This window comes from Monodon monoceros, unplaced genomic scaffold (assembly GCF_005190385.1).
Source record: "Monodon monoceros isolate NGI ecotype Baffin Bay Population unplaced genomic scaffold, NGI_Narwhal_1 Super_Scaffold_6, whole genome shotgun sequence".
In the NCBI taxonomy this organism is placed as follows: Eukaryota; Metazoa; Chordata; class Mammalia; order Artiodactyla; family Monodontidae; genus Monodon; species Monodon monoceros.
The window spans coordinates 49,195,115-49,219,453 of NW_021703783.1; the positions used below are offsets into that span (position 1 = coordinate 49,195,115).

Genomic DNA, 24,339 nt, shown 5'->3' on the forward strand with positions numbered 1-24,339 from the left:
CTGAGTAAGAATTGAAGATTTACAAATCCAGGCCTTAGGGGAGCTGGATGTGATTGTCTCCCTGGACGTTGTCAACCTGAACAAGTTGTTGTCATCTACGTTTTTAAACTCTGTGTCACCTGAAAATGGAGAATCTAAGTTGCTTTTAAGTCTCCTTTTATTCTGTGGTGGCAACTTTTTAAAAAGAAATTTATTTATTTTTGGCTGCGTTGGGTCTTTGTCGCTGTGCGGGGGTGAGCGGGGGCTACTCTTCGTTGTGGTGCACGGGCTTCTCATTGCGGTGGCTTCTCGTTGCGGAGCACAGGCTCTAGACACGTGGGCTTCGGTAGTTGTGGCACGTGGGCCCAGGAGTTGTGGCTCGTGGGCTCTAGAGCGCAGGCTTAGTAGTTGTGACTCAAGGGCTCTGTTGCTTCACGGCATGTGGGATCTTCCCGGACCAGGGCTTGAACCCGTGTCCTCTGCATTGGCAGGCGGATGCTTAACCACTGCACCACCAGGGAAGTCCTGTGGTGGCAACTTAGACTGCGTATTATAATTGGCAAGGAAGAAGACACCAAGCTTGCTCCTGATAGTTTTTCTCGGAGTGCTGGTCTACAGGCATTTCTTACTTGCTTGAGGCTCTCCGTCCTCTGTTCAAATTCGGTTGCAGCTGGCAGGGGGATGACTCCGTTGGTCTGCAAGCCTCTGCGCTTCAGTCTCGGATCCCTGCTGTCGTGGAGCTGGAGCCTGCTGAGTCCCCCAGATGGGCTCCACCCGCCTCCTCCCTGGCTGCTGCAGTGTTCCTTCGTACTTCCTGTCTGGCTTCCTTCCAGACGAGCCTGCTCACTTCCTTTCTCTGGAACCTCCCCTTATTGCCAAGGTTCCAAGGTTTCACCACAGATGTGGTGGTCACCAGACCTGACCTCCACACCCTGACCTTTGAAAGAGCCTCTCTTGTCCCTGGGGTAACCTGAATTAGGGAGCTGTGGCTCATAATTGCTGCCAAAGGAAATGGACGGCTGCTGGGTGACCTGCAGAGCCTTGAGCAGTAACGCGGGTCTTAATCTAAAATTTAGGGCGGGTGTTATGTCACTGCCCGACATTGTAGTGCCAGTCTCCCTTCCCTCCTGGTTTCTCAGCCATCTCTTATATGTATTTTTCCCATTAATTTTCCTACTGCCCAGTGGACTTTGTAAGTACTTGATTAGGGTGGTGTTGTAGATGGTACAGAATCTTAGAAAACTTACTGCTGAAAGGGACCATAATCCAATGCTCTCTTAATCAAGGAAACTGAGTTTTTGAGGCCATGCCTTCCTTTGGAAACCTGAGTCTCTTCTTACCGAGATCTCAGAGAGGGGGGCCAGAGGGGGGTGGGGGGCAGGGGCAGGAGTGCTGGCTCACCTCAGGCCACATTCTTTTTCTAATTATCGAGCGGGATTTGGATGTGCTTGGCTCTGAGGCCTTTCATAATCTTTCCTTTCTTTGTTGCCTAGAATTTAAAGAAACTTAAGCCAGTTGTGAAATGTATCACCTTTCAGAAATGAATAGCATCTTAATTGACTCCCTTTGAAAACATGTCAAACTGGGATTTTTAAGTCGGAGTGTAATCTGGTATGCCTTGAGGTTGGGACCTCCAGCTGGGGCACGCTGGGGAGACTGGTCCACCTCCAAGTTTGTTTTCTGGCTCCAAACAAATGAGTGGCTGTTTGACGATTGGCACGCGACCCGGTTTTAAAAGTACAACCATATAGGGTATGGCAGACTGGTAACTTGGGGGGTTTACAAAGTGAGGTCATGGAAGGCCCAGATGAAACGCTTTTAATGTGTATCACAACTGCAATTAATCTTATTAACATGCTGGGCCTCGGCCTGCTCTCCTGCCCTGGGTGTGCAGGGGTATTCGAGGGGCATGCTTTGAAGGACTCTTTTCTTTGATGGTGCAGATGGATAGCAGAAGCGTATCAGACTTTGTATCTGGTACCATAAAGGCCTTTTGTGTGCCCGTGCAGATGCATTCAGTTTTGAGAAGCAAACAAAACGATGCAGATCGATAAGATATACAAAAGAGGACGGGTTTTAAATGCAGTCTTGTAGCTGTGGGCTCTGGGACCAGACAGAATCAGGTGAAAAGGGATAGAGCTCCCTCTTAGGTTCCCAGCATCCAGCTCGTTCCAGTTCTGGGAGTGAAAGATTTAAAAACATGACTTGTTGGGAGGCAAGAGTAAACACAGGAAACAGCAAACCGTAAAAGGTGCTGCGATGCTAAGTCTGAATTGTTGGGGTAGCGCAGGGGTTCCTGAGGCTGCTGTGGTTAGGATGGCTTCCTGGGTGGAGTGGCCTTGTGACCCTTGGGAGGGTCACAAGGTGAGGGGGGCCAGTGGGGGGGGCAGCACATGGTACTCTTGGAGGAGAGATAAGTGGGCCGAGTGGTAGGGCGGTGCAGTGGTAGGGCTAAGGCTGGGAGAATTTAAAGGCAATAGATGGCACACTTTGATCTTTCCATCTCTCTCTTTCACAAGTGCATGTAAGAGAAGGCTAGTACAGTACTGTGTCCTTATAAGGCTGCTGCCCAGTTGTTTTTGCGGCCCATTTTTTTTTTAGAAGTCCTCTAAAATACCCATCTAGACTCCCTTCTGACGTTCTCTTTGTTATTGTTTAACAAGTAGCCTTGCGGACAAAGAGGTTGTTTAAAATTGTTGGGTTCAACAGATGTGGTTTGGGTATGCTAATATATTCTAATGAATACAGAATCTACTCACTAAGTGAATAATTGATGAGAAAAGAAATATCTGTACCTGTATAATGTACCCGTTTGCTCATAATTAATTAATGTCACACTTAAAACATTATTAAAGGTCTGTTCTCTTCAGGTTTCCTTGCTGTGTGCACCCTATGCGGGTTTCTCACCTGCAGGACTTCTCAGAGCCTTTAGCATTCTAAAGTGCATTGGGAATCAGTGCAGTGGGAGGTAGTGGAGGAGAAGGGGGGCAGCCCTTTCTGTCCACAGGACATCTTGGAGGATTAGCGGTCCATGGGGCACCCTGCTGTTTGACAGTGCTGTGTGCATTGCCCTTGCCCTTTTAGCTGCCCTCCATTTGTCTGTTTACTTTTCCTACCCCAAGATAACAGTGATGCATATCTTGAGCCAAGGAGGGTGGGGGGCTGTTACATCCCTCCCTTCCTTTTTCTTTGCTATTGGAGCAGCGAACATCTTAGATGGCTGCATAGAAGGGTTGCCTACAAGCTAAGTTTGGGCAAGATGAGTCCCCGAATCCTCATATAAATGGAAATAGAGTCCTAGCTCTATATCCTGCCATTAAAAAAAAAAAGAAAGAAAGAAAGAAAAAATCTTCCCATGTGGCAGGGGGAACAACCTGAGAGTGGCCAGGGTGAATCAGCATGCCGTGGCCGGACACCAAGATAAGCGTGACTCTAGACGTGGCACTCGTCCTGCGATCAACCCTGGTGTGGTGAGAATGCAGCAGCAAGCAGCAAGCTGTTCTTTTAAGGTCAAGAACAGCAACAAGTGTTCTGGTTCTTTCCTTCAGGAATAGACTCTTCCTTGCTCTAGAACAGTTGTCTTTTTACTGTAACATATTATTTTTACTTTGCTTTCTTATGGCTTTTCCTCCCTAGTTGTTCACTTACACCTGTGCACATTACGGTACAGCTTCACACTGTCCACTGGAGTCCCACAAGCTGCGTGGGGCTATGTACACTTCAATTATTTAAAATGAAATAAAATTTAAAACTCAGTTCCTCATTTCAAATGTTCAGATACCATGTGTGGCTGGTAACTGTTCTTTTTTGGACAAGGTAGATATAGAATGTTTCCATCATAGCAGATAATACTGGTGGATGGCACTGATGTATATCAGCCATACCGACCCTTGTCTGGGAAAACTTTTCTGGGTCCCCATATCACCTCTGGCTACTTTTTTTAAAGTTGTTTTTGGTTGTTGTTTTGTTCTGTTTTAGCATTTTAATGTGCTTCTGATTTTTTTCTTGGCTGCACCTTGCGGCATGTGGAACTTCCTGGACCAGGGATCAACCCTACGCCCCCTGTAGTGGAAGCATGGAGTCTTAACCACTGGACCACCAAGGAAGTCCACCTCTGCCTACTTTAACATCTTAGAGCTTGTGGTACCACAAGTGAGGAATGTCTGACAGACATCAACTGTAAATGCAAAGCTGTCCCCCGTGGCCTTTCTTGGCATATTCATCAGGGTTGAGCAAGACATGCTCCCAGCTTAAAAAACCCTCTTGGGGCTTTGCAAGCTTAGCTCTGTGTGACAGCCCTTCCTGTATTCATCACAGGGTGTTTCCACTTTGCTCACCTAAAGGACATCTCAGGACAGTGTTTTCCTGCTAATCACACTTTAAAATCTAGTTCAGGAGCATCTAACCTGACTTGTTGAAATTTTTTTTTGAGCCCCCCAAACGGCTTGCTCACTAGTTCCTGAAAATCACTGCTTGCATACTGTGCTTATGTGCAAACCTGCTTTGATTTGCTTGTAGGTCCCTCCCTGATTGCAGTAGAAGGATCTCTCCCAGAGGAGATTTTTCTGTTTTGTTTAGGTACATGATACTTGGTTTGATGTCTTTGTTGGAACAGAGCCTGGAAGAAAGACATGTGAAGGAGTCATTACCTAGACTCCATTCCATTTGAGCTATCCCTGAATTCCATTTGCAGCAGGGCTGACTGGTCCAGGGAAGTGTGGTCTTAAGGATGAAAGGTGCTTGGTGTTTTATTCCGTACACAATAAAAGACTGGCATTTGTTCTATCTGTAATTGCACCGGGTACCCCAGTCTGTTTGGGACATGAGTAGGTGACTGCCTGTTTCTACAACTGGAGAGAAGATGAAAAGTAGGAATTCATGAGTTTGGAATGGAGCCTCACTTAGAGAAGGCACCTGTTGACTTGGTAAGTTTACCCTTCTCCACTGACACAGGCTGGACCCCAAACCTGGCCAGGAGTCAGAGCTGCTCCCCATGAGAGCAGCAGGACCCACCAGTGGGGAGGTGATGACACTCTTATTGTCTGTCATGCTCCTGTCACGGGCACGGTGCATATATTGTCCTCCGCTCAGTCAGGGAATCTGTGCTATTTGCATTTTTAAAAAAGGGTCAGTAGTTCTATTTTTTAAAGAGGTCTATGATGCAAACAAAACAACCCCACACATGCCAGGGGGTGGGGCAGAGAGTAAGACAAACTTGACTAGACTGTGAACCAAGAAAAGGCAGAAAAGCAGGGACCACAGTGGTCTCTCCTGGCTTTATGTGCTTGGTACAGAGATGGGCACCAGTAGGCAGGCAATAAATAATTGTTGATAATAAATGAGTTCTATTTTCATAACAGTTCTATAAAGTCCATATTGCTTTTCACATTCTAAAGAGATAAGAAAACTGAGACTCAGAGAGGTTAAATAACTTGCCTATGGTCACACAGCCAGAACGTGGTAGAGCTGTGATTCAGACCTAAGTATGCCTAAGCCGTAGACCACATACCTTCACCAGGCTCAAACAAAGGGAGAGGTAGGGCCATATTCACCTTCTCGCTCTCCCTCTTTCTCTCACACATACTTACTCTCAGATGCTTTATATTTGTTAGGTTTATTTTTATTGTTGCATTTTTAACTTAAATTATTTTATGCTGCATTTTATATAGTCCTGTCTGTCAATTATATCTCAATAAAACTGGAAGGAAAAAACCTTAATTTTGATATTATTTCAAAATTACAGAAAAGTTAGCAAGAAGGGTATACACAGTGTCCAGACCCTTTGTCCAAGTTTGTAGGGGTCTGTATATTCTTGGACAATCTTGATTCGCGATCTGCTCTAGCCTAGGGCGGGGCCACACTGCCTGGGATTCCTGTGTGTCTGCGAGGTAGGGCGTGTCCTTTATGAAAGGTCACCGGTGTAAAAACAGTGACGTGACCCCACCCAGGAACTGAGGCAAACCTTAGAGCAGCCATCCAGGGCTTGCTTGCTAGATGTAAACATGAGAGAAGAGTCTAGGGTTTATAATTTTGCATGGAAGAACTCTCCTTCTGAGAAACTGGAGGGTTTGGGGAATGTAAAAGAAAAGTGGCTTATAAAAAAGATGACTTGTAACTTCCCAAACACTCTCAGGCGTGGCATCGTACCCTCCTCGGCTGCCGACAACAATAATGGATGCATTCACAGACGCATGCGCCCATGCCATTTCCTCTCCTCGCCATACAATTAAAGATGAACGTCTGTGCTCCGCTGTCTCTGTTCCATGCCCACCACACGGGTTTTTTTTTTTAACCCTCTGCTTCTTGATTTCATTTCTGTACGCATTGTACCTACTTCCTCCCTTCTGGGTTCCGTCCTGCTCTGCGAAGATAGCCGTATTCCCAAAGGCACTGTGTTCGGAGGACAGGCAGGATTCTTCCCTGTGTGAGAGGAAGAGGTGGCGGGTCTCTTTTAAAGGGGCAAACTATCCGGACGTTTTCCAGATCAGGAGACTTTCTCCAGTTCTGACGCTAAAAGAAACCAGTGTCCTCCGCTCCAGGGCCTGAGCTTGCGACTCCTGTGCCTTTCCCTCTGCTGCCAGACTCCTTCACTCAGAGGAACTGTGCTTAGTTATCTTGGAAGCCTTTTTTCTCTGACATTCCTCGCTCATACTCCACCTGTGCTGGACCGGAAGTGCCATGAGGGCGGAGGTGGTGTCTGACATCCCCACGCAGAGCAAGGCCTGGCGCACAGCTTCTGCTCAGCAAATATTTGCTGAGTGAATAGGCCTTGATCTGTGGCCTTGGTGTACAGTTGCTCCCTCAGTTGACTTAAATATACAAGATCGCAGTGACTTCCTTGGCGGTCCAGTGGTTAGGAGTCTGCCCTCCCACTGTAGGGGGCACGGGTTCGATCCCTGGTCGGGGAACTAAAATCCCACAAGTTGCGGGGTGCGGTAAAAACAAACAAGATCACAGAAGAGAGTGTAGATCTTAGAAGTTCTCATCACAAGAAAAAAAAAATTATGGTGATGAGTGTTAACTTACTGTGGTGATCGTTTTTATATACATATAAAATTACACTGTACACCTGAAACAAATACAATGTTATATGTCAATTATATCTCAATTGAAAAAAGAAGACAACTAATTTCTCATCGGAAATAATGCAAGCAACTCTTTTCCTGTTATGACTCAAGGCCAAAAAAAAAATAGAGTGGTGATTGTTTTCTAATGTGTAAGAATATTGAATCATTATGTTGTATACCTGAAACTAATATAATATTGTAAGTCAGTTATACTTCGATGAAAAAAATACAGGATCATAGCCTTTTAGGTTTTAGCTGCTTCTCTGGGATTTGCTTTCCAGTTGATCTCACTTTTAATAGTGAGATTTTAGCTTTGGAAGGGACCTTTGGGTCCACCTGTTTTCTGTCGTCGCCTCCTACAGTTTCCTGGGTTTTTAATCTCTGATGAAGGTAGTAGAGTGGTTATACAAGCATGTCTCAGTTATCTGTACTTGGATGACCCAGAGCAAGTTTCTCTTCCCAGACTGGCTTGCTCCTTTGACTTTGCTCAAGCTTCTGGGAAGCCTGACTTGAGGAGGCCTCAGGGTGATGCTAAGTCCAGTAGCATCAGCAAAACCTGTGATTAAGAACTCACCAGGGCGTCCCTGGTGGCGCAGTGGTTGAGAGTCCGCCTGCCGATGCAGGGGACGCGGGTTCGTGCCCCGGTCCGGGAAGATCCCACATGCCGCGGAGCGGCTGGGCCCGTGAGACGTGGCCGCTGAGCCTGCGCGTCCGGAGCCTTTGCTCCGCAACGGGAGAGGCCACAACAGTGAGAGGCCCGCGTACCGCAAAAAAAAAAAAGAACTCACCAAAATGGGGCAGTTCCCTGGTGGTCTCATGGTTTAGGATTTGGCGCTTTCACCGCTGTGGCCCGGGTTCAGTCCCTGGTTGGGGAACTGAGATCCTGAAAGCCTCGTGGCATGGCCAAAAGAAAAAAAAAAAAGAGGCAAGTAAATTGAACAGACATTTAAAAACAAAAAACTGACCAAGATAACTTGACCACCCTGCCCTTTGCTCTTCATCACTCCTATCACCCCTTCTCGATCTCTTCATTCTTAGACTTCTTCCTTCTTCTTTAAGTAGTAAGCCCCTAGGGTGTATCTGTGCTATAATATTCATGTAATTTGCTGTTTTATATATTTTTAATGGTGAGCCTTTGGCTTCCTCGATTCCTTGAGTGGAACCATCTTGTCCCATTGGTCACACTGAGGAAGCAGATCTCTGCAAGCAGGAAGCACCTTGGAGATGTCTACTCCAGTCCCTTTATTTGATAGGAAACAAGGGAGCAGATGCAGACAGGTTAGTAGCCCAGGGCACAGGATTAGTCAGTGACAGACCCGGACTAGGCCCAGGTCTGGCTGGAATGCGGCACTTTCCCAGCACCCTTTGCCCTGCCATCATCACATCCCACCCCCATGAAATGGAAAATCTCTTATTGTATACGTTTTTTTGGTCTTTAAAAATTTTTTTTGTTTTATAATTTTCTTTTTTTTTTTATTGAAGTGTAGTTGATTTACTATGTTTCAGGTGTACAGCAAAGTGATTCGGTTATATATATATATATATATATAACCTATAGATATATATTTTTTAAAATTTATTTTCCTTTTTTTTGGGCTGCATCGGGTTTTAGTTGCGGGACACGGGAGCTTTGTTGAGGCTTGTGGGATCTTTTTGTTACGGCGCGCAATCTGCTTAGGCTTCTCTCTAGTTATGGCTTGCGGGTTTTTTCTGGTTGTGGTGCACAGGTTCCAGCATGCGTGGGCTCTGTGGGTTGCAGCACGCGGGCTCTCTCATTGAGGCGCGTGGGTTTAGTTACCCCACGGCATGTGGTATCTTAGTTCCCCGACCCGGGATCGAACCCGCGTCCCCTGCATTGGAAGGCGGATTCTTTACCACTGGACCACCAGGGAAGTCCCCAGATACATATGTTCTTTTTCAGGTTCTTTTCCATTATAAATTGTTAGAAGATATTGAATATAGTTCCCTGTGCTATACAGTAGGTCCTTGTTGTTTATCTATTTTATATATAGTAGTGTGTATCTCTTAATCCCAAATTCCTAATATCCCTCCCCCCTCTTACAGTATACTTTTTAGGATATGCTTTGAAGAGTCTTTGGACAGTTCATAGTGAAAAGTGAATGTTGAAACAGAGACTGTCTCGTTTTCTACTTTAGCTATGGCCTGTAGCTGCCTAATTGTGCATCGGAAGGGGCAGGGCCAGCGGAGAAATGTGGGAGACACGTTGGAGATAGTCATTGAAGCTTCTGAAAAGTTATTTTAATCTACGGCTTTTTCTCCCCCTAACCACTGACACCAAAAATAAGACTGCATTGGGGTTTTACATTGGTAGATAGGGTGCTCCCAAGGGACTTCGAGGCTTGCTCCTGAAGCTGGGCCGTGACCATGCCGTCCCCTCAACACTGACCCCTCAGTCCACACTAGGACAGGTCTGGAATCGAAAAGTTACTGAGATGACTTGTAGTCAGCACACCCCTCTCGGGGTCTCCAATCCAGGAACTTGAGACCTGAATGGATTTTATACCCTTTAAAGCTCTCCTGCAGTTTCTGTCGTGGCCGTTCCGTGTTTATCTATCACGGTAGCTCACAGTGCGTAGGTGGGAGCAAACACCTGCTTGGATAATAACCTCCAGCTGTGAGGTTGGGGTGATTATCTGGCTGGAAGAGAGGTACCTTTTTAAAGGTTTTATTTTGGGGGAGAAATCATCCGATCTTATTGTTCTTCCTCTCTGTCCTGAAGATTGTTAGGACCCTTCATCTTTTTTGAGTTGCTTCTCAGGTTTGAATCTGATTATGCAGGCTTTCCTTTACGTTTTCAAACACCCACACGGGAATGGTGGGGATCTATTCGATTTAGTGGAAATAACATAGAGGACCTGGATTAAAATTGAGCTTGGTCTCTTAACCAGTTGGGTTGTCCCCGGCAAGCCACTTGACCTCTGTGAGTCTCAGTGTCCCTGTCTGTAACAAGGAGATGCTAATTAGTGAGGATTAAATGGGGATCCCATATGGAAGTACTTGGAGTTACTGAGGGTTGGTGGGCTTTGGAATCAGGTTTTTCAGGTAAGCTCCAGCCCTTCTGCAGAGCAGTTAAATTTTTGTTAGTAGGTTGATTTACTTCTTAGAAGTTGATCTCATCTAGTAAAAATGCCGGCTTGGTTAAGTTGTTGGGAGAAATAAATGCAGTATAAGTCAGGTGCCTGGTATACTGGGCTTCATGGGGCCAACAGATTCTGGAGCGTGGCCGTCAGTGATTGCATATTAGCCATCGCATGATGTCATGCACTGGTTGAGCTCTTTAGACAAAAACAGTTAGTGAATGTTTCACAGTGATGAAAGGATTTAACTAAAATCTTCCCCTCCAGAGTGTGGGGGGAGGCAAGGGTGGGGTGAGACTGGGAGGGGCAGGGGTTGAGAGTGGGTGGGTCCAGGAAGTCTGGTTACTTCTATCTTGGCATGAGGATTTGTTTGGAAGATTAAATGACCTTCTTGGCAGTTGTATAGAATTTGACAGGTCAGTGATTAGTGCCAGTTTAACACTTATTAACTGCCATACTTTTTGCTGGTAAAGATTGTAAAGCTATAAAGATCATAAAGTTCATAGGATTTGTGTGTGTGTGTGTGTGTGTGTGTGTGTGTGTGTGTGTGTGTGTGTGTCAAGGTAAAGTGCTCCGTAGTTGTTGTTATATGGAATGTGAAAAGAATCCTGGCTTATCTGCATTTTTTTCTGTGATTGCTCATGTGTGACTTGGCTTATTTTTCTTCTAGGATGTGGAGAAAGATAAGGAAACCCACAATTACCTCAGCAAAGAGGAAATCAAAGAGAAAGTTCATAAATACAACTTAGCAGTCACAGACAAGTTGAAGATGACCTTGGTGAGTACCCATACTAATAATACTGTTTAGGTTGACACGTGTTGAAAGACAACTATAAGTTGTTGGTACTACAGTCTGTATGTTTTAAAATCTCTGAATCATACTTGCAGAACCTTAATGGTCAAGGTATACAGGACCGGAGAATGGGATATTTCTGCATCTTTCAAATGAAAGCTGTATTTTGAAGTAGCTCTATCTCAAAATCAATCAGCACTTCCTAAAATTTTATTTTAAAACATGTTATGATCCCCAAAGGATTTTTAACACTGAGTGTAATCCCTTGCCTGTTTTTAACACATGGGCAGTAACTCAGATTCTAATAAGGCCTTAGATAAGTTTTATCTTGTGTAAATAAATTTGGAAGTGTCAGGAAAAGGATCTTGTGCCCCTGGATTGGGATCTAATTGAGCTCGGATTTTTCTCAGCTGGAGAAAAATGTGTATTATGGAGTATGTAATACGCGGCTTTCTACATTGTTGCTTCAGGCTCCTGCAGCTTTGTGCCGATGCTGTTAGAAGCTCGGTGGGGAGCAAGGGGGGTAGGAGGGAGAAGCACAGGCTTAGTGACAAAGAAAGGGGGGACCCAAGGCAGAGCCAGATGTACGTTCCTCTAACTGGTCTGGCCTCGCCCATCCACTTGATGACTTTCCTCGAGGCACCTGCCATCCCTCGGTGCCAGTGTCCAGGGCCCTTGGACCCCTGCCTGGCACTCTATTGACTGTGACCTGACAGAGTTCAGCAAAGGACAGGGCGACCGGTTAGAACAGGCCCTACTGAATTCTGTGACCCTTGGAGAGGAGCTTTTAAATATAAACCCTTGTGATAAAGGATCCCTCCCTAGGGGGACTCCACCAAAAAGGGGAGACAGTGGATGATCTCAAGATTATTCCTCATTATTCCAGCAGTCGTACTTCTTCTTCTTCAAACACGGTTTTTATCAAAGCAGAAAAATTCCACATCCCTCCTCTTCCCCTTGGAGATTAAAACAGATGCAAGTTTCCATGTCGTTTCAAAGATAAAAAAAAAAAGTGAAGTGTTGTATAATACTTTCCACAAGAATGAATGAGTGAATTAGTATTATAAATTGACCTTGTGGAAAGGAAGAAAAATAACGGCCTATAAAGGAGATTTTTCATGGTGTTAACTGTGTCATTTATTTATAACACCTGAAGATTTGTTTAAATAAAACATTACAATGTTTTTTACCTAAACATACTAAAAGTTAAAAGTGAAGACCAGACTATTATAACTATTTTTAGCAACTAAGAAATAATAATTCTACATCAGTTAAGATAAGTGCTAAACTCATCAAATTGTGTGTATTAAATATGTACCGCTTTTTGCATGGAAAAATTGTACCTCAATAAAGCTGTTAAAAACATACTTTTATATATAGAAGGAGACATCAATACCATGTTAAATCAAAAAAGACAAGTGCTTGGGAATTCCCTGCCCGTCCAGTGGTTAGGACTCCATGCTTCCACTGCAGGGGGCATGGGTTCTATCCCTGGTTGGGGAACTAGGATTCTGCATGCCGTGTGGCCTGGCCTCCCCCCCCCCCCCACCAAAAAAAAGACAAGTGCTTGTATTATAATGTCTGTAGTTCACATCATAGCTTGAATTTGTTTTTAAAATGTTGCTGCTTGAGGTGTCTGAAATGCCTCATCATGTATCCCATGCTGTGGCAGATCCCATGCTCTATATAAAATAGGTTAAGCAAAATTGGTACTCTCTGGTACCACTAGGAATGAAAATAGCTTGTTTTCTTCCCGTCTGCTCCTTGTTACTTGAGTATTTCAAAGTCCTAATTGTGACTTTCCTTTTCTGTGTAATAGCTGGTCATCAGTTGATGTTGTTTCCTTTGTGCAGTTAGCCTGGATATATCCCCAAGCTTTAATAAGCCCTGTGGTTTGGCCAGCATCTGTGCCAGGGGATTGTAACCTCACCCGTGGACCCTGACCTTTCACATGTAGCTTCAGTGGCATGAGTCCTGGACTTTGGTCCCCACATCTGCCCTGCAGACCTCGCCTCTGGAAGCACTTTCCTGGAGTGTGTTAACCTCCCCCGAGGTCATTCCCTGAGGGGCAGTCTTGAGTAAGGTTCTGTCACAGAGCTGAAAAAGAAAAGAACAAGAGAAGGAGTGTTTCACCTTCCTTTTTTGTTGTTGTTTTGATATGCTCCTTCCCTAAAATGCCCAGCTAATGTGTGTGTTTTTATTCCTGCTTCAGAATTCAAATGGGATTTACACTGGCTTCATTAAAGTACAGATGGAACTCTGCAAACCTTCACAGACTTCTGGAAAACTTGCTCCCGGTAGCAATGGCGGCATGAATACGCTCCACATCAGCAGCACAAACACTGTCGGGGAAGTGATCGAGGCCCTGCTCAAGAAGTTTCTTGTGACCGAGAGCCCTACCAAGTTTGCACTTTATAAGCGCTGTCACAGGGAAGATCAAGGTACCCTGCCACACTTAAAATGGTCCCCGCTTTTATTTCTGTCTTTTGGCCTCATTAGTGGAAGGGAAGTGATAGGTGTGTCAGTTATGTCAGGGCCCAGGGCCAGATTCTGGAATAAATGGTGATCACGGTGTGCGCTTAATGCTTCTTGGCTGTCTGTGTCTTTCAGTTGGACAGTTGTGGGTCTTAGGATCCCAGATACCAGATAGCCATATGCGATGGGTATTTATGGAGGATTTGTGATGTGCACAGGAGGATAGCCTTTTTTCTTTTCTTTTTTCCATCACTTTGATTTTAATTCTCTTTCGGACAGAAAAGAATGCATCTGAGCTTGAAGTTTTCAGTAGCACATCGACACTGGATGTGCATCCGAACATGGAGTGATTGGTGGCCTTGCATTCCCGAGACCCGAGGATCCGGAGGCACATGTGTATTAGTGCACATTACAGACTTATGTAAATGGCACAGCCTTGGGCTCTCCTTTTCCCTTAGCCTGCCTTGCACTAAGTGTTACCCGGGGGCATGTTGGCCCCCTGGCCCCCCAGGGGCTCATGCAATGCGCAAATAACATTTTGATCTGAGGTCCGCCTGGCTGAACTTAATACCCACAATCAGTGGATTAAAAAGAGAATCTTTTTTTTTTTTTTTTTTTGCGGTACGCAGGCCTCTCACTGCTGTGGCCTCTCCCGCTGCAGAGCACAGGCTCCAGTCGCGCAGGCCCAGCGGCCACGGCCCACGGGCCCAGCCGCTCCGCGGCACGTGGGATCCTCCCGGACCGGGGCACGAACCTGCGTCCCCTGCATCGGCAGGCGGACTCTCAACCACCGCGCCACCAGGGAAGCCCCTAAAAAGAGAATCTTAAATTACTGCATGAAACTGAATAAGATATTCCAGGTCAGGTCATCATTGAACAGAAATTGATACCAATGGTGAACAACAAGTGATTCAGTGATTCACTAAGTGCTAATTTGAAAATGGTGTGTATATGTGAACATTTAAGCTTTCCCTAATTTTTCTGGGTTGAGCCTATAGCAGCTGGAGCAGAAAATAAACTCACCTTGGCATGATGGGAAAATCCTTTGGTTGCCTGGGGATGAAACCCAGCTAGATGCTGAGTATGCTCATGTTTCTTCAAACCGTATTATGGGCTGGGCCTGCAGAATACAGAGATGAATAGGGTAAGGTTCCTGTCCTCCAGAGGACACAGGCTCAGCAGTGGGGGGAAGTTTACATCTACAGGGAAATCAGCACCTACAATGCAGTTGTATCCAGAAGTACTGAAATAATACAGGTCAGTTGATGGTATTTTGTCCTGCCAGCTTCTTTGCCTGCCCACCTGGCCTTTAGCTGCATAATCTGACCGTGATAGCATCTTGCTGATATATTACCCACATGGCAAATCTTTCAACCCTACAAGGCAATGCCAGTACTGTGTGTGTCTGTGTGTGTGTGTGTGTGTGTGTGTGTGTGTGTCTGTGTGTGTGTGTAAGCTGGGCTTAAAGCCACCAGAGCTTGTGTTTGGATGGACTGCTTCGTTTGTTTGCGGCTGCTAATTCTAAATTAGTCTGTAGAGAGATTTGCTTCTAGAGTTCTGATTTCATGTTCTTGGGATGGTATTTTTTTTTAATTGTTTTTAAAGGGGTGTGCAGATCCTTTTTTTAAGTTTATTTTGCTTTCTTTTTTTTTTTGCGGTACGCGGGCCTCTCCCGTTGTGGAGCACAGGCTCCGGACGCGCAGGCTCCGGACGCGCAGGCTCAGCGGTCATGGCTCATGGGCCCAGCCGCTCCGCGTCATGTGGGATCTTCCCGGACCGGGGCACGAACCCGTGTCCCCTGCATCAGCAGGCGGACCCCCAACCACTGCGCCACCAGGGAAGCCCTATTTTGCTTTCTAAAAGGAGCAGAATTAATCATAAGCCCATTTGAGGAGCGATACTCATTTAAATTCATTCTTGAGAATGGTTTCCTTTTTAATCAAGGCACAGTTTCTATTATGCAGATAGAATGGAAATAGTATAGAATTCATTCCACTTGTGGTAACAAGATGAGGAGGATGGTGCCTTGGTAGCCAGGGTAATAACACTGTTGCCTTGGTCTGGGCACAGGGTGGTGAGGGGTGCTGGTCTGGGGAATGATGTCGTGCTCTGTCTGTGACATGGCGCTTGTTCCTCACCAGTCTACGCCTGCAAGCTCTCAGACCGGGAACATCCACTCTTTCTGCGTTTGGTAGCAGGGCCCAGGACAGACACACTCAGTTTTGTTCTCCGTGAACATGAATTTGGAGAGGTAAGTGATCGTTCCTTCTTACTTTGGACTCTGCAGACCAACTGGCCCTGTCTTATTGCTCTGCTCTAGTGACTTTGCCATTGCAGAGGAGGACGGGATGGGGGCGGCAGAGGGGAGAGGGAACGTGTGTGCCTGTGTGTCTGTCTGTGTGTCTGTCTGCCTGTCATGGGAGGAGAGGTTGTCCTGTGGAGGGAGGGTGCCTTCCTGTGTGTTTTTGAGTTGTCAGAAATGAACCCAAAGTTAGCCTACAAGATAATTCTTTTATAACACTCATTATGTTGGTCTGTGATTTTCAGAGGTGGGAGGAAATAAATTTTTTTTTTAACTTGATCTCCACCCAGAGAGTCATTTTCACCCCTCTACCTCCAAATTACTCTAATCCAGCTGAGCTTTGAAAGTCGACACTCTCCATATGTTTGCTGCTAACCAAAGCCCCCAGGCTCCTTCGCTCTAACGGGAAGTAAAAGGAACCGCCATCTCTTTACTACAAAAGACATCTAACTTTCTAGAATCTTTCTTTCCTCTTTGCCCAGATGATTAAGAAATTATGTTTCTACGTGCATCATTTGCCATTTTCTTTTCAGGGAGGATTGTATTTAGGTCAACTCAGTTGAAGGAAAGAGCACTTCAGACTGTCCTTCTAGATCAGGTGTCACTTGAGGAGATCTCTCAAGCTCTGGGTCTCAGCCTTTTGTCTGGACTCGGAAATGGCATGAATTGAATGGCATGAATTGTCCGTGTAGAACATTTTGTAATGCAGCGAGAATAGAGTTTCTAGGTTAAAAGTTAGGAAACCAAGACTCTGCTTCCTACCGTTCCTCTTGTTAGATTAGGAGCACGACCTTGGGTAAATGTTCTAATCTTTTCAGTCCTCAGTTTTAAAATCTGTAAAGTGGGACTAAAGACTTGAAAAGTTGGTTTTGAGTCGCAAATTAGAAATGTATGTAAACACGCTTAGTAAAGAGTATGTTTATATGTCAGTGTAAATTGGAACTTAACTAGGAAGTTTTAGGAAGACAATGATTTTGGACATTTTGGAAGCTTCTTTCGATTCTCATGTTTTGAAATTTTAAAAATCCACTCTCATTTTGGGGAGAGAGCTGGGTGCAGAAGTCTAAAATTTGGCTTCTGAGTTTGGCACGTAGCAGCCTTCGCTCTGCAAGCCCAAGCCAGACGCATCAGCATAGTCTTGTCAGCGTCTTATCTTTCTTGGTGCTGGTTTCTAAGTGTTGCACATAGTCTAGTGCAGTTGGAGCTACATTGTCTGGGAGGGAATTACGTTGGCTTAGTTTTTTATTTTATTTTTTTGCGGTACGCGGGCCTCTCACTGCTGTGGCCTGTCCCGTTGCGGAGCACAGGCTCCGGACGCGCAGGCTCAGCGGCCATGGCTCACGGGCCCAGCCGATCCACGGCATGTGGGATCCTCCCGGACCGGGGCACGAACCCGCGCCCCCTGATTCGGCAGGCGGACTCTCAACCACTGCGCCACCAGGGAAGCGCTTGGCTTAGTTTTGAAATTCACTTTACATTGTGTTCTAATGTTCCGGACTGCTGTTCTGACCTCTGTATTGTGCACTGATTCTCAGGTTTTCAAGGTTAACTGACTTGAGGGAAGAAACTTTCCATAGCTGTCAGGGAGTGGGAGGGAGATGATATTTTATAATGTCTTTACTTTGAAGAATTTATGTGAAAAATAAGATGTTAATTTTTAAATTAACAGAATATTCTAATGTAGAAAGTTTTGCTCTCCTGCTTCACTTCTCATTTTCTTTAATAACTAGCTCACACTCAATCTCTGAGAGCCTTCTGTCATTGGCCCACTTGGTGGTTTTATTCTGTCTCCTCTCTCTGCACCTGTATTTGGTTATCTCGTCTTTTCCCTACCCCATAACCCTGGGAATCCCCCATCAGAAATTGCTCCTGGCCCAGACAGTGATTCTCAGCCCAGGACCCGGGCCTCCTTTTGGGTGGGGAGGACGTGTAGGTTGAAAAATAAAAAAAAAACCCTCCCAGGTGAAGCCATATACCCTTCTTGATACTCACTGCTTAAATTTAAAAAAAATTTTAAAGAAAAACCCGACAAACATTTATTTTGTGCCTGCTAAGTACCAGCTGCTATTAGAGAAAGAGAACTCAGAAACTCAAGGGCCAAAGACAAAGCCCAAATAGTGAGAAGTACAATAGCTGCAGTGTAGGCGAGAGAGGTACTAAGCAAATAATTATAATAATTTTTAGATCTTTTGCGATCAGGTTGTGTTCAAGGCTACCAGATACCAGCGAGAGCCTCTAATAGACTTAATCCTGGCTGGGAGAGAAGGGGAGGAAATCATGGCAGGCTTCCTAGAGAAAGTGGCATTTAACCTGGGACTTGAAGGTTGAGAAGGAGTTCGCCAGGCGAAGTGGAGGAAGGGAGAGCATGTGCAAAGCCATGTCAGGTAATGAGTGAGGGGCACAGTGAGAGAGATGTGGCTGGAGAGGGGAGGGTCTTTCAGACTCAGCAGAAACAACCAAGGGAAGCCATTGAATGATTCCAAGCAGGGGAGGGTGATGCTTAGATTGGCATTTTACAGAGAGTATTCATATTCAGGCTGGCTGTTTGGTGGAGCTGGGAGGCTGTCCCAGGGATGGAGGAGAAGACGGCGGTGGACAGCACTAGGGAGAGCTGCCTAGGAGGTGGTGAGATTGATCGTGGGAGCTGGGAAGGAAGTCAGTGACAGTGAGGGCTCCCCGTAGAGGGAGGGTGGAAGGAGTGTGGAGTTATCTCTCATGCCTCTGGGGGTCAGAGTGTCTAAAGGAGGACTTTGGTCTTAGAGCCCTTTTGGAGGAGGCTGGAAGGAGGGGAGCAGAGGGAGATGGGAGTGAACCAAGCAGGGAGTGGACGGCGTGGAGATCTGGTCGGGAGGCTCAGCTCTTGTCCACCAGGACTCCCGAGAGGGCCGGGCGGTGCTGGGCAGTGTGCGTTGGGAGGGGAGGGCAGCCACGCCTCCCTGCGCTGGCGTCCGCATTCCTAAGTCTTGATGCTGAATTAAACACCTGTCATTTTTTCATATTTGTGTTCTCTCACAGTGGGAAGCCTTCAGCCTGCCAGAGCTACAGAATTTCTTGCGGATCTTGGATAAGGAAGAAGATGAGCAGCTACAGAACCTGAAGGAGCGCTACGCGACCTACAGACACAAGCTGGAAGAAGCCCTCAGCGAGGCCTGGAAACCCGGGTAAAGCGTGGGGCTCCCTGCCCCTTGGGGACAGTGCGGGACCTGCGTGCAAACCAGCAGCCAGTGTGTCTCTTGTCGGAGGGCGGTTTTCTTGCCCCATGATGCTAGGGCCTTTCCCCTTTAAAAATCTCTAGATCTAGTTCCCCAAACCGGTCACGCAGCATCCTGCACCTTGGCCATCCTCTGTAAGGGATTCTGCAAGCTTGTTCTGTTAAGGCACTGTGGTGTTACCTCTTGGCAAGCTGTGAACCTGTAGTCTCATCTGGAGCATTCTAGAGTGTTTTGAAGCATGGACTCTGGGGTTTTTTTCCCTTTTCTCTTATTTTGTTTTAGTTATTTTAATTATGTGATGATGTTAAGCTTAGGGTTGTGCAAATGATTTTTTAAAAGCTTAACAAGGAATCTATCTGAATACTTGTCATGTTGAAACTACCTGTTATGGTTTGTTTTTTCTTTCAAATGTCACAGGCAAACGATCCATATGAATTGAAGGGCACAGGAAGCTAGGAACTCTGAGGAATTGGTGAAGGATTTTGGAGGAGTCTGACAAAGAAAGTAAAGAGCAAGTTTGGAAGAAGGTGGGGTGGAAGTGGGGAGCCCTGATGGGAGGTGTTTTGGGCAAGTGGATGGTAGAGGAGAAGGTAAATTTGCTTGTAGACGAGTTAGAAGCTTTCAGTTGAGAGACGTGAAATCCATTGTCATATTGCTTGACAATATGAGTGGGTAAAATGTGGGAGCAGAACCAAAGAAAGTAGGAGCTGGACCAGAAGGAGGGACTAACTGCAGCTGACCAGAGAAGGCAGGTGAATCTTTCAAACAGGGACAGAGCCGCCCTCTCGGTGGACCAGCGCCCATTCTGCCTTCCTTCCCGGAGTGGAAGGTCTGATTGGTGCAGCTTCTCTGGGCCGATGGGGCAGTGAGCATCTGCTATGACTCCTGTGAAGTGACAGTTTTCCCCCGAGGTCCTTTTAAAAGTGGAAAAGGAGTTTGGGGAGGAGGCACTTGCCCAGATTGTTAGCATCTGGCGGATTTGTCAGGTGAGGCGCTCCCAGTATACTTGTGACAGTCACTCCCTCCGCTCCCTCGGTTTCCCTTTTATCTTTCCCTCCCTTCTTCCTCCTACCCTCTCCTCCCTGCTTTCCCTTCTTCCTTTGTCTTATCAATAGAATTGCGATCTTACATAATGTAGAACAGGGGTATGGATTAAAGACCCAGGACAGTCAGACCCTCAGTTCCAAAGGGTGACCTGGCTGTAAGGCGGCGGGCAGTGTCGACCCACAGCGGACCACACAGGAGGGGGGGTTCTTTATGGAAACATTTTAACAGAAGTGCATGTTCCTGCAAACCAAAGAAATGCATGTGCAATAAGAGCCTTCCTTAAAGCAGGTTAATAAGCTCATTTCACGCAGCCGTTTATCTGAAAACAACAGGAAGGGTGCACTGTGCCAGTCTATTTTTAGTCTAGATATTGTTTGTTTATAAATTCCCAAGGAATTGTTAACACTTCGGTGACACCTAATGGATTCTTTTTGAAACTCCAAGGTGCTTCAGTTCTTTGCCTCTTAAGTGAACTGTGCCTTTTTTATTGCATTTCTGTTCTCTTCTTGGTGGCTCTTCTGACTTTTCAGAGAACACCCGTCTTGCTGGAGGCAGATGTAAGTGTCGCTTCTTCTGTGCCACACACGTACTGAGACAATCATATCTTCCTAAGCTTTTTAAGGAAAGTTGGAAAGAAAAAAAAAAGTAGAAATAGCTATGAAATATGTATGGCACATCTTGTTTAATTTTGCATGTAAGTTCTTTTCAGCGCATCAGTGAGGTTTTAGTGAGATTGTCATCCAACGCTTTTACCTTCATTGTTCAGGGAACGCCTTCATGATTTTCATACTGGTTTTACTATTCAGATGATGGCTTGGGTGTGAGTATACTGTCATCGACCACCTGGTCTTTTAATTACCCATCCCAGTAAGTTCATATTTTGTGAAGCCTGTTTCTCAGATGAAGACACTGTTAGAACCTTAAAGTAGTAGCTGATGGGTATCTGTGAACATTTTTTTTTTTACTTGAAGTAGATTGTCTAAATTAGGCATCCTCGTCCGTATTATCCAGGACCTTGCTCACTGTCAGGTGCACTACGAGTTGCAATTTGGAAAACTTACTGTGTTGAAATGCTGCCGGTTCATGGTTCCTGAAGACCGACGGGCTCTCCCAAACACTGGTGACTGCGGCAGCATGTTTAATGTTTGTAAGAGGCCACTGAGGCCAAAGATTTTAAAAAACCATTGTACAAATTCTTATGTTAAATTAAACTAAGCTTTCTCTTCAATATGTGATGGTACAGGAACGAGGTTAAATGAAGCGGTAGTATTGCAGGGGAGCATTTTAAATCGCAGAAGTAAAAAAAATTATAATATTTATAATTTTGATGAGCTTATTTTTATGGGGAAGAGTTTTCTTCCCTAAAATTGTTTCTGGTGTGGCAAATCGTTTCCATTATTAAAAGTTGAAGTTGTTAGTTGATGTTTGTGTGTTTTTATTTATGGTTATACGCCAGGTAAAAGAAGGTCACAGGCGTGGGGAGGAGCTGCTTTTGTAGATACTTGGGGACACGGGCTGGAATATGACAACTTTCACTCGGTTTGAATTGGGCACATTTGTTCTCCCAAATGTCATTTTTTCCTTTGCCTTATCCTCTGGGGAGAATAACCAGAGGTGAGTGTCTGCCCATACAACACATTCCTAAAACAATTGTTTTGTGAAATATACATATATTTACAAGTTTATAAAGCATGTGAATAGGTTAGAAATTATTATAAAGTGGCTGCCCTGTGACCACTACCAAAATAGAACATTGTCTCTTTCTTAGCCTCTTCCTTCACCACCCATTCCTGCCCAGAGGCCTCCTACCCTTAAAATAGACCACTTTCAACATTAAAGCATCTTTTTTGGGGTCAGTGTGACTGTCTCACATGGGATGGGTGCACAACTGCTTCTCCTCTTAGGCTTCCAAGCCTGCTGGAGGCAAGTGTTCTTACTACTGCACTGCTCTCTTAGAGGCACTGGCGAAGCAGGTGCAAGTGTTTGTTTTTACTACTGCACTGCGCCCAGAAGGTGCAAGTGTTCTTACTACTGCACTGCCCCCTAGAGGCACTGGTGAATCGGTAAGGAGGAAAGCATTTCAAGTACCATAGCTGCTTTGTAAGTGAAAATATTATGATAGAAATGATGGCTCAATATAGATCTTTTTCACCAAAATATCCAGAAGAATCTAGTTGGAAGTTTGGCCTCAGTTAATACCCAAGGTGCAGTGGGAGTGTCTTGGAATTTTTATCCCTTAAAGGGAGTTAGCTTCCTGCCCTAGGAACTTGTTACCTGTTGATAATAGTTTAAATGAATATTCTTACGTTGCAAAATTAGTTCTCAAGAATTGTACACTGTTTTGGGACTCTGTCAGGTGATCCTGATTACGAGTTTTGTGTTTTTGAAAGAAGGGGGAGAGTCTCTATACAGATCTTCATTAATCTACAGTGGGGTTATGTTCTAATAAACCCATTGTAAGTTGGAAATATCGTTAAGTCAAAAGGGCATTCCATCCACCTAACCTACCGAACGTCATCGTTCTGCCTAGCTTACCTTAAACCTGCCCAGAGCACATACATTAGCCTACAGTCGGGCAAAATCATCTGACACAAAGCCTATTTTATTAGAATAAAGTGTTGAATATCTCATGTAATGTGCTGAATACTGTCCTGAAAGTGAAAAACAGGATGGTTGTCTGGACAGAATGGTTCTAAGTATATTGGTTGTTTACCCTCGTAAACAAAAAATGTCACTAGCCCGGGAAAAGATCACAATTCAGAATCCAAGTACAGGTGCTTCTCTGGTGGCGCAGTGGTTAAGAATCCGCCTGCCAATGTAGGGGACACAGGTTCAAGCCCTGGTCTGGGAAGATCCCACATGCCACGGAGCAACTAAGCCTGTGCACCACAACTACTGAGCCTGCGCTCTAGAGCCCGTGAGCCACAACTGCTGAGCCCGAGTGCCACAACTACTGAAGCCTGCGCGCCTAGAGCCCGTGCTCTACAACAAGAGAAGCCCCCCAATGAGAAGCCCGCACACTGCAATGAAGAGTAGCCCCCGCTCGCCGCAACTAGAGAAAAGCCCGCGCGCAGCAACAAAGACCTAATGCAGCCAAAAGTAAAAATAAATAAAAAAAAAAAGATCCAAGTACATTTTCTATTGAATGCGTATCACTTAACATCATCGTAAAGTCGAAAAACTGTAAGTCAAACCATCATTAAGTTGGGACCTTCTGTACTATAATAGCAAGTTCAAACACAGTGTTTACCATGTGCCAGGCATTATTCTGAAAAGCTTTAATATGTATTAACTCATTTTCTCTCCCATGAGATAGGTATTGTCAACATCCCCATTTTACAGATGAGGAAACAAACGCATTGAGGTCCAGCAACTTGCCCGCGGCCCCTCTGGGAGTGAGTGGCAGAGCTGCCCTGCCTGTCCACCGGCTTTTCCTATAAGCTCTACCGAGTTTTTCAGTAAAACTACCTGTGAAGGGCCCATTAGGATGCCTCGAATGGGCAGTTCATCTGAAAGCAGGCCTCTTTAGGCACAGTTGGGGTTTGTGGCTTGATGTCAGAGTGCTCTATCATCCTTTTGTTGTTGCTGTTCATTTAGCATTCCATTTAAGTGATTATATACTAAGTTAGGTAGAAGGAGACGCCTACCTGTGTTTTTGTTTACAGGTTCTGTTGCGTGCAAGCAGCTGACAGAGAGCAGGTAACCAAACCCTGTATTCTCACTGTAATTGGTAAAATAATTCCCTGGAGCCACCGGAATAATAGCTTCAGGGAGAAGCCACAGTTCCCAGGAGCCGCCAAATACTTACGAACGCTGGAGTTTTATTCCCTCATCAAGGATGGTCCTCTCCAGAGAAACATGGGAAACTAAGTATTCAGAGTCTTGAAAGTATACACCTGTCTGGTGTGAATCACTACTTGCTTAATTAAGTGCTAAATTAAGTAAGCAGCTTTGTATAAGGATGGGGGGAGAAGTGGGGCGGGGGGGGGGGTTGGTGGTGGAAAGGAGTGGGCAGGTTAAATAACTGTGAGGTAAGATGTATTAACTCCATCTGCAGGGTTAGTTTGTTTTTTAATTGGAGTAGAGCTGCTTTACAATGTTGTGTTAGTTTCTGCTGTACAGCAAAGTGAATCAGCCACATGTATACATATATCACCTCTTTCTTTGATGTCCTTCCCATTTAGGTCACAACAGAGTATTGAGGAGAGTTCCCCGTGCTAACAGTCTGTTCTCATTAGTTAATCTGTTTTATACATAGTAGTGTATATATGTCAGTCTCAATCTCCCGATCCATCCCACCCCTGGGTTTTTTAAGTTTTGTTGGTTTTTGTTTTTTGGGGGTTGGTGATTTTGGTTTCATTTCGGT

General features: G+C 45.3%; 1 protein-coding gene across 4 annotated transcripts in view; it reads left to right on the plus strand.

The window, feature by feature from the left end:
* The window catches only part of RASSF3 (Ras association domain family member 3), a 91,019-nt gene that overhangs the window by 53,233 nt on the left and 13,447 nt on the right, over positions 1-24,339 (plus strand). Inside the window, exons 2-6 of one of the 4 annotated variants that reach the window (XM_029205048.1) lie at positions 10,815-10,922; positions 13,150-13,378; positions 15,554-15,663; positions 18,251-18,336; positions 18,730-20,618. In XM_029205048.1, the coding sequence (XP_029060881.1) occupies positions 10,815-10,922; positions 13,150-13,378; positions 15,554-15,663; positions 18,251-18,319 (516 nt within the window). In that variant the 3' untranslated portion in view covers positions 18,320-18,336; positions 18,730-20,618. Of the gene's footprint in view, positions 1-10,814; positions 10,923-13,149; positions 13,379-15,553; positions 15,664-18,250; positions 18,340-18,729; positions 20,619-23,638; positions 23,673-24,339 lie in introns of those variants that run through there. The other 3 variants (XM_029205047.1, XM_029205046.1, XM_029205045.1) reach the window with 3 other exon arrangements.